This window comes from Hyla sarda, chromosome 9 (assembly GCF_029499605.1).
Source record: "Hyla sarda isolate aHylSar1 chromosome 9, aHylSar1.hap1, whole genome shotgun sequence".
NCBI lineage: Eukaryota > Metazoa > Chordata > Amphibia > Anura > Hylidae > Hyla > Hyla sarda.
The window spans coordinates 11,976,646-11,991,643 of NC_079197.1; the positions used below are offsets into that span (position 1 = coordinate 11,976,646).

Below are 14,998 nucleotides of genomic sequence, written 5' to 3' on the forward strand. Positions count from 1 at the left end.
AAAATTATTTTCTTTTTTGTCTTGTCCACAGTGCTCTCTGCTGACACCTCTGTCCGTGTCAGGAACTGTCCAGAGCAGCATAGGTTTGCTATGGGGATTTTCTCCTGCTCTGGACAGTTCCTGATACGGGCATCAGGTGTCAGCAGAGAGCACTGTGGACAACACAAAAAAGAAAAGAATTTCCTCTGTAGTATACAGCTGCTAAAAAGTACTGGAAGGGTAAAGATTTTTTTTTTTAATAGAAGTAATTTACAAATCTGTTTAACTTTCTGGCACCAGTTAATTTAAAAACAATGTTTTCCACCAGAGTACCCCTTTAAGCGCATCAGCATCTAATCCAGTGTTTCCCAACCAGCGTGCCTCCAGTTGCTGCAAAACCACAATTCCCAGCATGTCCGGGCATGCTGGGAGTTGTTGTTTTGCAATAGCTGGAGGTCCACAGATTGGAGACCACCGATTTAAATGTATGTAAGCTGAGTGACAACCAAGAGCCCCTACCTGCTGTCATTTTCTAATCTACACTATGGAGGCCTATTAGGTTGCTATGGGCAACGAGGCCTACATGTTCCATCACAGCCCTACGTGATTTACTACTAGACATTTAGTCAGGGTACGGTTTCAATCTTCCGCACCTAAACTTTACCAACTTGTTACAAAACTACAACTCCCAGCATGCCCGGACAGCCGTTGGCTGTCCGGGCATGCTGGGAGTTGTAGTTTTGCAACAGCTGGAGGCGCACTGGTTTGGAAACACTGTCTCATGGACTCTTGCTATAGTACAACATCTCTGCTTGCAGTCAGTGAATGAAAAATGTTTTTCTTCACAACCAACACCTATTTTCCACACACCGGTACGATCTATTTACTGCCCAGCACCGATGTAATCGAACAATATTCCGCATCCCGCGCACGTGAATGTGGTTTCCGTAATCCTGTTCATGTTACGGATTAAGGTGGCGTATCGCGTTGACCCGCGGCAATTTATACTGATCGTACAGTAAAATACAAGTAGGATTTGCAACTTGCAAACCTGACACGTGTAAACATACCCCAAGTGGGAAGCCATGCGAGCGTCTGAAACCACGCTCTCTGCGCAGTGGCCAAAGGTAACATGATTTTAAAATCGGTAAACCGTGCTCTCTCTGGTCACCACAAGGGCATGGCTGATATCGCCCGCTTGTGCGGCCTCATTCACCATACGTATTTTCCCAGCGAAATTCTGCTTGTAAGTTCCGATGCAGCAGCCGCCAATTGTCTCCAAAAAGGGATTGTACTGCACGGTTCACATTGCGAAATTTTTGCTGTGGACGTCCTGTCGCCTGAATTCCGGAATGAACATGGTTATTCTTTAGCCGGAATTCCGCCAGGACTACTCTGCCGTCAATGAGGACGGCGCACACCTTGTTCTGCAGACGCCTGCTGCTCACGGAATCTTTTCTGTAGAGCGAATAGGCCCCAAGAGTCCATTGACACCGCTGAAATTCAGCCAGGAATTTCCGAAGTGGATCTGTGCCGTATACAGTGCTTACGTTTACGTAACAGTTCTAATAAAACAATTCATGCCACGAAACAAAATGGCCACCTCCCCCTATGCTGTATAAAGTCATATTAAAAAAAAAAAAATTAAAATTTTTTTTTTAAAAAAAACCTCAGTCTCATACCGGAATAAGGACGTTGTTGCCCACAGCAACCCAAAAATATTTTAAAAAAATCTGCTTTCACTTTCAATACTGGAAAGATAAGTTGCAATAGTTGCTAGAGACTGTAATTAATGTAAAATCCACACATGGTTACCTATAGCAACCAATCAAAAAGCTGCTTTCATTTTCTAATCTACACTGAAAAGATGTGGAAGCCTTTAAAAGGGGGTGCTCCGCTGCTCAGCGTTTGGAACAAACTGTTCCGAACGCTGGAGACGGGAGCTAGTGATGTCATAGCCCCGCCCTCTCAATGCAAGTCTATGGGAGGGGGCGTGACGGATGTCACGCCCCCTCCCATAGACTTCCATTGAGGGGGCGGGGCGTGACGTCATGAAGGGCAGGGCTAAGATGTCACGAGCTCCAGCGTTCAGAACAGTAACCCCTTTAAGGTTGCTATGAGCCCATGTCCCATCACAGCCCTGTTGTCAGTTTCTTGTTACCTTTGGTTTTTATAGATGTGCGCCAAATTTATCATTTGGCGCATGTCCTCTCTTAACTTTGGCGCATACCATCTTCTTCCTTTGGTATCTGTGTTTTTCATGTCAGAATATCGTTGCTGGTGCTTTGCGTCAAACATGCGTCAGAAACAAGCAAGTTAGCGCCAAAATACAATTGGGGCAAGTGAAATTACTGACCACTGCAAAAAAATCATACACAGGACCGTCAAAATCCTCGCAAGTTTACAAAATCACAGTGGAACGAATGCACCAAACTTTGGCGCTAAAAGACACTGTGCCAAAAAAAAAAAATGTGCCAAACATACGCAAAAATGACACAAATCCGTTGATAAATACCCCCCCCCCCCCCCAATAGGTCTCAATCTTCCACCACTTTTGCATGCTTGATAACCTGTTGAAAATCTACAACTCCCAGCATGCCCGGACAGTCGTTGACTGTCCGAGCATGCTGGAAGTTGCAGTTTTGCAACAGCTGGAGGCACGCTGGTTTGGAAACTCTGTTATAGACTAAAACAACCTAGCTTTCCCAGTCTCCTATAACATTACAATACACTAATAAGGCCCGGCTTTACTTTAGCCTGTGTGTCCCTTTTTTAATTAATTATTATTATTTTTTTTTTTTTTAAATGAACTGGTGCCAGAAAGTTAAACAGATTTGTAAATGATTTCTATTAAAAAAATCTTAATCCTTCCAGTACTTATTAGCTGCTGAATACTACAGAAGAAATTCTTTTCTTTTAGAATTTCTCTTTTGTCTTGTCCACGGCGCTCTCTGCTGACACCTCTGTCCGTGTCAGGAACTGTCCAGAGCAGCATAGGTTTGCCATGAGGATTTTCTCCTGCTCTGGACACTTCCTGATACAGGCATCAGGTGTCAGCAGAGAGCACTGTGGACAAGAGAAATTCAAAAAGAAAAGAAATTTCCTCTGTAGCATTACAGCTGCTAAAAAGTACTGAAAGGGTAAAGATTTTTTTTAAAAGAAGTAATTTACAAATCTGTTTAACTTTCTGGCACCAGTTGATAAAAAAAAATAAAAAATAAAAAAAAATAATTTAAAAAAAGTTTTCCACGGGAGTACCCCTTTAAGAAGAGCCTTATAACGTGCTGTTGCGCAGCGCCGCTCCCATACAATCTCTGCCTCTGCAGGTCATGTGAACGGCTATAAATATCCGAACGCGGTTATAGTCCCGGGCGCGGCCCTTATTTCCACAGTTGTGCAAATATTTACAAGTTTCTGTTTTGCAACTTGTGGCTCTTCGGCTGTGAGGAAAAACGACATGCATGCTGGGAGTTGTAGTTTTCCCGCACAGCTAGAGAGACAGGTTGCAGAAGTCTGTCATATATAAAGTCGATCAGGACCATCCCGAGGGACTACAGCACCTAATCATTCACCAATGTTGGATGTCTCCAACTGGATAATCAGTGGAAGGAATGGGTCCATTCACTGACAGCAAGTGGAGATCTTTCACCAGTGGTCTCCAAACTGCGGCCCTCCAGATGTTGCAAAACTACAACTCCCAGCATGCCCGGACAGCCGTTGGCTGTCCGGGCATGCTGGGAGTTGTAGTTTTGCAACATCTGGAGGGCTGCAGTTTGGAGACCACTGTCTTACACATTGGCCCTGATTTACTAAGGCTGGGTTCACACCACGTTTTTCAAATACGGTAACCGTATACGGTTTTCCGCAAAAAAACGTATACGACCGTATCCGAAACCGTATACATAGAGAATGCATTGTAAACCATATTCCAAACGTTGTGTACGGTTGCATCCGTTTTGCCTCGGATACGGTTTTGCCGATTTTTCAACCGTAGGCAAAAACTCTGTCGACCACGTTTTTGCCTCCGGTTGGAAAACCGTATGCAAACCGTATGCGGTTCTTTTAACATTGTTGTCTATGAGAACCGTACACAGAATTTCAGAATACGGTTGCACACGTTTTATCTAATCCGTTTTTTGGAGTTGACACATGCGCAGATTGAGATTTCAATAGAACAACAGTAACTTTATTAAATTGCTGGAAAACTAATTCCAACAAAATAGCAAAACCGTTGGCAAAAACTGATGCAAACGGATAGAACCGTACAGGGAAAAACCGTATACGTTTTAATTTGGAGTCATAAGGTTGCATACGGTTTTTGCCATACGTTTTTTAGCAGAAAACCGTATACAATAACCGTATTTGAAAAACATGGTGTGAACCCAGCCTAAGAGTGTTGTGTAGTTTTCTTTGTGGGTTTTAATTCCCTACAATTTATTTTCCACGGTATTTACTAAGGTTTCCCTACACTTCGCTTTTTTAAAATGTATATATGTGTATATATATATATATATATATATATATATATATATATATATAGATTTTTTTTTTTTACACATGCTCTGATCTGTCGGGTTTTCCTCAGCTCAAATCCACCATATTTTCTGTGAAAACCTTTAGTAAATATGTTGGGTTTTTGTGAAAATGTCGGGAACACGCCCATTGTTGTTGACCACACCCTCTTTTCCCACCACCACGCCCCCTTTTTTGGGTTTTCTTAGTAAAAATTGTAGAGTTAGGCTGGGTTCACACCACGTTTTTCAAATACGGTCACCGTATACGGTTTTCAGCTAAAAAACGTATGGCAAAAAACCGTATGCAACCTTATACAACCGTATGACTCCAAATGAAAACGTATACGGTTTTTCCCCGTACGGTTCTAACCGTTTGCATCAGTTTTTCCCAACGGTTTTGCTGTTTTGTTGGAATTAGTTTTCCAGCAATTTAATAAAGTTACTATTGTTCTATTGAAATTTCAATCTGCGCATGTGTCGACTCCAAAAACGGATTAGAAAAAACGTGTGCAACCGTATTCTGAAATTCTGTGTACGGTTCTCATAGACAACAATGTTAAAAGAACCGCATACGGTTCGCATACGGTTTTCCAACCGGAGGCAAAAAAGTGGTCGACAGAGTTTTTGCCTACGGTTGAAAAATCGGCAAAACCGTATCCGAGGCAAAACGGATGCAACCGTACACAACATTTGGAATACGGTTTACAATGCATTCTCTATGCATACGGTTTCGGATACGGTCGGATACGTTTTTTTGCGGAAAACCGTATACAGTTACCATATTTGAAAAACGTGGTGTGAACCCAGCCTTGGTCATGTTTTTCCCATTCTGGCACAAATAAATTCTGGTGCAGACAATTTCTGGCGCAATACGCCACAATCTGGCGCACAACCCGACGATAGTAAATGAGGGCCATTATGTGTAAACTTAGTAGAATGCGGCGGACCTGTTCATTATATAGGCCCAGATTTATCAAACTGTGTGAGAGAAAAAAAATGGAGTTGAGGTAAAACGAGCTGAGGTAAAGTGAAAGCTGAGCTGTGATTGGTTGATAAATCTGGGTCATAGGGGGAGATTTATCAAAACCCGTTCAGAGTAAAGCTGCTCAGTTGCCCATGGCAACCAATCAGATCGCTTCTTTCATTTTAAACAGGGCCTCTGCAAAATGAAAGCAGCCATCTGATTGGTTGCTATGGGCAACTTTTTGATAAATCTCCCCCATAGTGCTTTGGCGATAACACGTAGATCGCTGGGGGTTCAGCGGCGGGAAATGCATGGTATCACAGTGCCAATGGGCAACTATGCCCGTTTGTGGTGGCAAGTACGGCAGAGCAACAGAAGCACATAGAGTCCGGAGTAGAGAAGTGCATGGCGGACATGTTTTGAGTGGATTATCTCTTAAAAGGAGTACTACAGTCTTAGACCATTGTTCCCTATCCACATGATAAGTGTCTGATTGCGCGGGAGAGGTTGGGGGTTACCAAATGTTGGGACCCCCCCCCCCGCGATCTGATGTACGGGGACCCGGCATTACCGTGACTCTGCGCGGCTAATGCGGGTGTCGCCTACCTCACCGAGGTTGATGACACAGCCCCTCCAGGTGGAATTCAGCCGGAAAAAAAAATCCGTTTGGAAATTCCATTGCAGCCCAATTATTTTTAATGGGATTCTGCTGCACAGCGCACACGGCAAAATTTTCAAGGCGGAAATTCTTATGTTAATTTATTTGAGCAATCTGCTTGGTAATGCATTGCTGTTCAATGTGCTGTGATTTTGGAAAACTGCCGTTACGCCTAAAAATAAATTAATTAAATGGGCACTCATTAAAACTAATTTTACTCCGGTGAAATATTTTATTAAATTTTTTTTTTTTTTTTTTTTTTTTTTTTTATATATTTTTTTAAATCAACTGGTGCCGTTAAACAGATTTGTAAATTACTTCTATTAAAAAAATCTAAATCCTTCCAGTACTTATTAGCTGCTGAATACTACATAGAAGATTCTTTTCTTTTTGGAACACAGAGCTCTCTGCTGACATCTCTGTCCATTTTAAGAACTGTCCGGCTGTCCGGGCGTGCTGGGAGTTGTAGTTTTGCAACAGCTGGAGGTCCACAGTTTGAAGACCAATGGTCTAGAAGGAAAAAGTGGGAAGTGAAACGGACACCCGCACATCTTACGGATAGCGACTGCAATGTCAGTAATTACGCAACACATCCCACCCGACAGGTCAGTCGATACCGCCGCCCCCGAGCGGTTACCGAAAGTTGCAGATAAATCAAATAATCTGCCTGTCAGGAAGCCGGCACTGCCCGTCCTGCCCTGGAAGGCGACCAACCTGTCCGACTGGAAAGCTTCATTATTTACCTTTAAGACCAAAATACTGCGAGTTTCCCCGACGTGACGTCACAAGGATTACGGCTGTCACCTGCGCAACCTGACGATGGCCGCCGGTGTGGCCCCAAAAAAATATGTAACTGGCTCAGTTTAACCCTTTTATGACAAGAGATTATTATACCATATAAAAGGGACAATGCTGGGAGCAGGTTGTACCCGACGAAAGGACGCGCAGTGCTGGAACGTCCAGACCTACTGGAGACCTCTATAATTCATTACCTCCAAAGCTGTGAACGCTAAAAACCAGAGGAGTGCCAGCGAGCTGCGTGCCAGGACCTGCTACATCTACGGGCAAGGATTGTTTATCCAGGAGATTGATTCGTCTATTTTATCTGGGGGATCCTGAGTTATATCCTGTATTATACTCCAGACCTGTACTCACTATTCTGCTGGTGAGGTCACTGTGTACATACATTACATTACTTATCCTGTACTGATCCTGAGTTATATCCTGTATTATACTCCAGAGCTGTACTCACTATTCTGCTGGTGAGGTCACTGTGTATATATAACTCAGGATCAGTACAGGATAAGTAATGTATGTACACAGTGACCTCACCAGCAGAATAGTGAGTACAGCTCTGGAGTATAATACAGGATATAACTCAGGATCAGTACAGGATAAGTAATGTATGTACACAGTGACCTCACCAGCAGAATAGTGAGTGCAGCTCTGGAGTATAATACAGGATATAACTCAGGATCAGTACAGGATAAGTAATGTATGTACACAGTGACCTCACCAGCAGAATAGTGAGTACAGCTCTGGGGTATAATACAGGATATAACTCAGGATCAGTACAGGATAAGTAATGTAATGTATGTACACAGTGATCTCACCAGCAGAATAGTGAGTGCAGCTCTGAAGTATAATACAGGATATAACTCAGGATCAGTACAGGATAAGTAATGTAATGTATGTACACAGTGACCTCACCAGCAGAATAGTGAGTACAGCTCTGGGGTATAATACAGGATATAACTCAGGATCAGTACAGTATAAGTAATGTAATGTATGTACACAGTGACCTCACCAGCAGAATAGTGAGTACAGCTCTGGGGTATAATACAGGATATAACTCAGGATCAGTACAGGATAAGTAATGTATGTACACAGTGACCTCACAGCAGAATAGTGAGTACAGCTCTGGAGTATAATACAGGATATAACTCAGGATCAGTACAGGATAAGTAATGTATGTACACAGTGACCTCACCAGCAGAATAGTGAGTGCAGCTCTGGAGTATAATACAGGATATAACTCAGGATCAGTACAGGATAAGTAATGTAATATATATATACAGTGATCTCACCAGCAGAATAGTGAGTACAGCTCTGGAGTATAATACAGGATATAACTCAGGATCAGTACAGGATAAGTAATGTATGTACACAGTGACCTCACCAGCAGAATAGTGAGTGCAGCTCTGGAGTATAATACAGGATATAACTCAGGATCAGTACAGGATAAGTAATGTATGTACACAGTGACCTCACCAGCAGAATAGTGAGTACAGCTCTGGGGTATAATACAGGATATAACTCAGGATCAGTACAGGATAAGTAATGTAATGTATGTACACAGTGATCTCACCAGCAGAATAGTGAGTGCAGCTCTGAAGTATAATACAGGATATAACTCAGGATCAGTACAGGATAAGTAATGTAATGTATGTACACAGTGACCTCACCAGCAGAATAGTGAGTACAGCTCTGGAGTATAATACAGGATATAACTCAGGATCAGTACAGGATAAGTAATGTAATGTATGTACACAGTGACCTCACCAGCAGAATAGTGAGTACAGCTCTGGAGTATAACACAGGATATAACTCAGGATCAGTACAGGATAGGTAATGTAATGTATGTACACAGTGACCTCACCAGCAGAATAGTGAGTACAGCTCTGGAGTATAATACAGGATATAACTCAGGATCAGTACTATAACGTACAGAATGTACACAGTGAATCATCTTTTTATGTAGATTGCCTCCATACTAGGTCACCCTCCTATAGAATCGCCGCCCTCCCTTGGTCACGTGTACAGTTGTCGATGCAGTTTTTATGATAATTAAATGTAGAATTTACGAGGCAGCGGTAACTTTCCATTTCTCATAACACTTCAGCAGTAATGAAAGGCTTAGGTCAGCCGGGACATAACCCCGAGAACCGTCCTGCGCACGTCTACCTACACCCAAGCCGGGGACGACGGTAAATACAACACCGGCCCTGAGCCAAGTCCTAGCGGGGGGGGGGGGGGGGGGGGGGGGGGGGCGCTCATGTGCCGGACTATCAAAAGGAACCAAATAATCCAGCACATCCATCGCCCCAAATCTACTGAAAAAGGTGCAGACGGAGCGTTTCGTCTTATTGGTTCTTTTTCTGAACTTTGTAACATGTGAGAAGTTAATAGTTAAACTGACGATTTGCCTTGAGACGGCGGAAGTAGATCCAGGAATAATCCAGAGATTAATGGATAAACCGAGCGCCTGGGCCATAGGAGGCGCGTCAAGCATCCGAGAAGATGTGTTATAAGGAAGGAGGATAAGAAAAAAAATAAAGGATTTACATAACATAAAAACAAACAATAAAAAAAAAAAAAAAAAAAAATAATAAGTAAAATAAAAAAATAAAAGTAAAAAAAAAATTCTAATAAAAATAAATAAAAACAACATTAGATGTGCAAGAACATCAACTATTTCTTGGGCTAGGATAGTGTTTCCCCAACCTGTGGCAAAACTACAACTCCCAGCATGCCAAAAATTGGGGAGCACTGGTGTTGTATGATGCAGGTTGTCAGGGAATGCTGGGAGTTGTAGTTTTGCAACAGCTGTTTGTTGAGATAGGCCAGTTGTATCTAAATTGTGGACCTCGATTTGTTGCAAAACTACAACTCCCAGCATGCCCGGACAGCCGTTGGCTGTCCGGGCATGCTGGGAGTTGTAGTTTTGCAACAACTGGAGGTCCGCATTTTGGAGCCCACTGGGCTAGATGGTTTTGCTCCCTGGTTCGCTATACAACACGAGACTGGAACGAGGAATCTGTGACATCACAGGTCACGTGACCCTTCCTAGGCCACTATACAAGACAAGGACTAATCTGTGACATTATGGGTCACATGACTTCCTAGTCCGCGATACAAGACGAGACTGAAAGGACAAATTTGTGACATCACGGGTCACATGACGCTCTGCCACACTGCAGAACCGGAGTGCACGTATATTACTTCAATGAATTCAATATGAACACTGAGGAGGAAATAGTTAATAAAAATACATAAATAAAATACAATAAATAAATAATGAACAACCCATTAATTCAGAATTTAGGTTATGACGCCCAAAAAGGAACAAACATTTACTTAAAAAGAAAAAACATAAACGTGAAAATAAAAATTAAACAAAAGTAAAAGAAAAAAAAAAAAAAAAAAAAAGGAACAGAAAAAATAAATTAGGGATCCCGAAGACATATTGTGGTGCTCTACGTATATACTAGGACACTGTTCCTTAAAGGGGTAGTCCAGTGCTGAAAAACGTATCCCCTATCCTAAGGATAGGGGATAAGATTCAGATCTCGGGGGTCCGACCGCTGGGGCCCCCTGCGATCTCCTGCACGGGGCCCGGCTCTCCGGCCAGATAGCGGGTGTCGACCTCCGCACGAAGCGGCGGCCGACATTCCCCCTCAATACATCTCTATGGCAGAGCCGGAGATTGCCGAAGGCAGCGCTCCGGCTCTGCCATAGAGTTGTATTGAGGGGGCGTGTCAGCTGCTGCTTCGTGCAGTGGTCACCACACCCCCTTCCCGCGGGCTGTCGGGGCTCCGTACAGGAGATCGCGGGGGGCCCCAGCGGTCGGACCCCCCCGCGATCTGAAACTTATCCCCTATCCTCAGGATAGGGGATACGTTTTTCAGCACTGGATCCCTCATTTAAAGGGGTACTCCGCTGGAAAACATTTTCTTTTCAATCAACTGGTGCCAGAAAGTTAAACAGATTTGTAAATTACTTCTTTACTATTTAAAAATAACAATCCTTCCAGTACTTAGCTGCTGTATGCTCCACAGGAAGTTCTTTTCTTTTTTAATTTATTTTCTGTCTGACCACAGTGCTCTCTACTGACCCCTCTGACCATGTCATGAACTGTCCAGAGTAGGAGCAAATCCCCATAGAAAACCTCTCCTGCTCTGGACAGTTCCTGACATGGACAGAGGTGTCAGAAAAGAGCACTGTGGTCAGACAAAGGAAATTTAAATATAAAAGAACTTCCTGTGGAGCATACAGCAGCTGTTAGGTACTGGAAGGATTAAGATTTTTTTAATAGAAGTAATTTACAAATCTGTTTAACTTTCTGGCACCAGTTGATCTAAAAGAAAATGTTTTCCAGTGGAGTACCCCTTTAACCTTTGGCTCTCAAGTCAGTGCAAAACTACAGCTCACAGCATTCTCCGATAGCCTGCGGCTCTTCAGCTATTGTAAAGCTGCAGGTCATGATGGGAGTTGTAGTTCTGCACCAGCTGGAGAGCACAGCTGTGGGTGATGGAGAGGTGCCCGGGTCAGGAGTATTGCCCTGGACAATATTTGACTTTCTGTAATAATCACTGATCGGCCCTAATGCAGTTAAACAGATGAGTCAATAACTCGCGGTTGGCACGGCGCCATCACCGCACAATTATTTACCTTTTTCCTGGTGGAGCCGATCTTGGTCAGACAGGACTTGGACAGGGACTGATAACCTCCGATGACCTGGATTTCATCAGCGGTTGGATAGCGTTTCTTCAGCAGCACTCCCAGTTCTGAGTAGGGGGCCTCAGGCCCGTCTGAAGATTTCCTTTTAGACCTTGGATCATCCTCCTCCTCCTCTTCCACCACGGGGGTCCGGAAGGCCTCCTGCTCAGTGACTGGTTTCCTTTTGGGGACCACCGTGAAGGTATTGCCTCCTTTATTGCGTATGGAGGAGGCGGAGGAGTGCGGCTGGTAGGAGGGCTTCTCTACTTTTATTTCGGGCAGGGTCCCCCGGTTGACCTCCTTGTCCTCTATATTGACTATATCGTCTATGTTGGTGACCGGTATGTCCGCTTTCACCACATCCTCGTGTATTTTAGTCACCGGCACCCTGCTTAGTACATCCTCTGTGTCCGTTTGCTGCACACTACTTTTGTATTCAAGCTCAGCCCCCAGATCTGTAAAGGATTGCCCTTCGATGGGCGAGTGGGACGGCAAGAGTCCACTTTTCCAGTCAAAATCAGACAAAGAGGGGACACTGGAGGCCTTCAAAGTCTCTGAATGTGCAGTCTTAACTGAGCTGGTATCGCCATTCACCCTGACTTCTTGGGGCGATGAAGTCACCCGGACATCATTGGCCCAGGCGACATTTTTTCTAGGAGAGTCCGTGCTATCTAATTTGGGGCCGTTGAGGGTGGAAGCTCTGTTATTCACTTTTGGCTTATCGTTGGACTGGACCGTACCATCTTGTTGGGTTACAGAGGGGACTGGCCTCCTCTTTGGAATAAAAACAAAAGAATTTTTGGACTGCATTCGAATGTTGGCCAGCGCTCTCGCTTGGATGTCGTCGTCCGGGATGCTGCTGAGATCCGGCTTCAGGGCAGGTCTGATCTCGAAGGAGTCATTGCTGCTGGTGGAGGCAGACACCTTCAGCCGCTGGCTAGGAGTGGCACTGGTAAAGGCCTGGTCATAGTGGTTGGTGATCGATGGATTGTCTGGATAAGTGGCACTGGGTTTGGGGGGTATGCTACTAGATTTCAGTGGGTCCACCTCAGACTTTGGCCTCCAATTGTTGGCGCCGTTGGGAATCTCAATAGGATCATTAGATGGCACTGGATCATTTCCCTTGGGCGCCCTCTGAGCTGTGGTACCCTTGGGCCTCTTGCTCTTGGACAGAAGATCTTGAATACTGATAGAACTACCCTTATTTACGTTTGTCTCCAAGTGGTCGACGTGACCATTGGTAAGAGGCGGACTGTCTATCTCTATCCTTCCTCCATCCGTGGTAGGAGACTTCACCTTATTGGTGGACACTGCTTTGGGGTTGACCAGGATTGTGTTGCTGCTAACCTTCTGGGTAACATTGACCAATTTTGGTAATGGAGGAACGTTGTTGGTCGTATGCCCGCTTTCAAACTTCTCCCTGACAGTGGCCACGGTGGGCAGCAGCGGCATGTCGTCTGTGGATGCCTCAAATCGTGGGGAGTGAGGGGACGAGGGAGACAGAGGGGCAACGATCACTGGTGAGGTCATGGGACTGGAGGGTCTCTTATGAAACAGGTTGGGGTCGGGTAGAGAAGGGGAGATAGGTGCCTTGGAGGGGAGCCACGAGGGGTTGTTTAGGGGGAATCGCTTGCTATCCTCCTCTAAGATGGAGGCTGCTGATGGGGAGAGGGATCCGGACCGCCTGGGTGGTGACTTGTTCAGGGGGGCTTGGCCTTGACGCTCGAGGATCGGAGGTTTTGGCAATATGATGGGCTTGCTGTCTGGTTCCAGTATGTTGTCCAAGCTCCGGGTCCTCACCGGTCTGCTATGGCCATGATCAAACTTCTCCAGCAAGCGGCTGACCCTCCCGGCTTCCTCCAGGACCTCAACGTGCTCCAGCTCCTCCTTTTTGGGGGGCACTGGGACTTTTTTGGGGGGCTCCAGGACTTTTTTAGGTTGATCTTTGTTGGGGACCTCCGGCTCATAGATGATCACCTCGGAGGCCCGGATCTCGGCCACCTTGCTGCCCCTTCTGGCCAGTAACTCCTCCATAGGGTCGCTGTGGCTGGTGGAGTGGCTGAAGTAGTCGGGGTCGGACTCGATGATGATGATGTTCTCGGCTCGGATGGTCCTCATCCCCGGGACGTGGCTGTACATGTCGAGCAGGTGCCGGATGTCGGAGGCGCCTCTGCCCGGGGAGGGATGCCGCTGCTGGGGCCGCCGGTGCCGCCGCCGCTCCTTCTCCTGCTTTATGAACGGGTTCTCATGGAGCGGCCCCAGGCTGTCCTGCAGCACCAGGCGCTCCGGGCTCCTCTGCCGGGACGGGGAGCGGGTCCTGCGGTTCGGAGACGAGTCCTTCCCCCAGGGCACGGCAGCGCTCGCCATCTTCGCCCGCTTCCTCTCCAGCACCTCCAGCTTCCATGCCGGGACCTTGTGGGAGTGCGGGTCGAGCCGAGACCAGCTCTTCGTGCTGCCGCCACCACTCACCGCCATGTCCGCCTGACCCGCCGCGCAGCCCCGCAGCTTCTGACTGACTACAGCCCGGATCCGGGAGCTGCTCCTGTCACCCGAAGCCCCGCCCCCGCACTGTGCCTGACGTCATCACATCAAACCAACTCTACCAGGAGCTCTGGGCAGGGCGGGGACTGTCAGAACTATCCCCGCCCTTTCATTCTACGTCATTCAGCGCCTCGCTCCCATTGGACGTTTATTGAACGCATCCCGGGATGCCCCGCCCCCAACAAACTGCATCAGGTGTTCGAGGGCGGGGACTGTCAACATTATCTCCGCCCCTTCACGGGACGACCTTCAGCAAAGCGCTCCCATTGGAAGTTCATTGGAAGCTCCGCCCCTCAATAGACTGACGCTAATAGATACGCCCCGTCCGCCCTTTAAGCGCCTGTTTACATTGCAGTTTCGGGACCACGCGGCTTTCATGCGTCTGTATAGATGATGGTGCTGGGAGCAGGGGTCACGCCACACCCACAACGACGTCATCAGAGCCGACATGACTACGTTCACTAATGCACCTGCTGGGGTTTGTAGTTCTATCAGACTGCAAGAGCTGCACCACAACTGACAGCAGTCCTTATCATGTGACCTTCATGTGTTGCAAAACTACAACTCCCAGCATGCCCGTACAGCTGTTGGCTGCCCGGGCATGCTGGGAGTTGTAGTTTTGCAACATCCAGAGGTCCACTGTTTGGAGACCACTGTCCTACAACATATGGTTAGGGTTGCCACCTGGCCAGTGGTCATCTAACCAATCCTCCAACACCATATACTATACCAGTGTTTTCCTACCAGATCGCCTCCAGCTGTTGCAAAACTACAACTCCCAGCATGCCCGGACAGCCAACGGCTGTCCGGGCATTCTGGGAGTTGAAGTTTTGCAACAGCTGG

At 46.1% G+C, this 14,998-nt stretch overlaps 1 protein-coding gene across 1 annotated transcript in view; it reads right to left on the reverse strand.

Annotated features, from left to right (window-relative positions):
- Positions 1 to 14,543, reverse strand: part of TPRN (taperin) — a 46,346-nt gene extending 31,803 nt beyond the window's left edge. Inside the window, exon 1 of the mRNA XM_056541102.1 lies at positions 11,567 to 14,543. Coding sequence (XP_056397077.1) covers positions 11,567 to 14,089 — 2,523 coding nt within the window. The 5' untranslated portion in view covers positions 14,090 to 14,543. The remainder of the gene's footprint in view (positions 1 to 11,566) is intronic.
- Between the last annotated feature and the right edge of the window lie 455 nt (positions 14,544 to 14,998).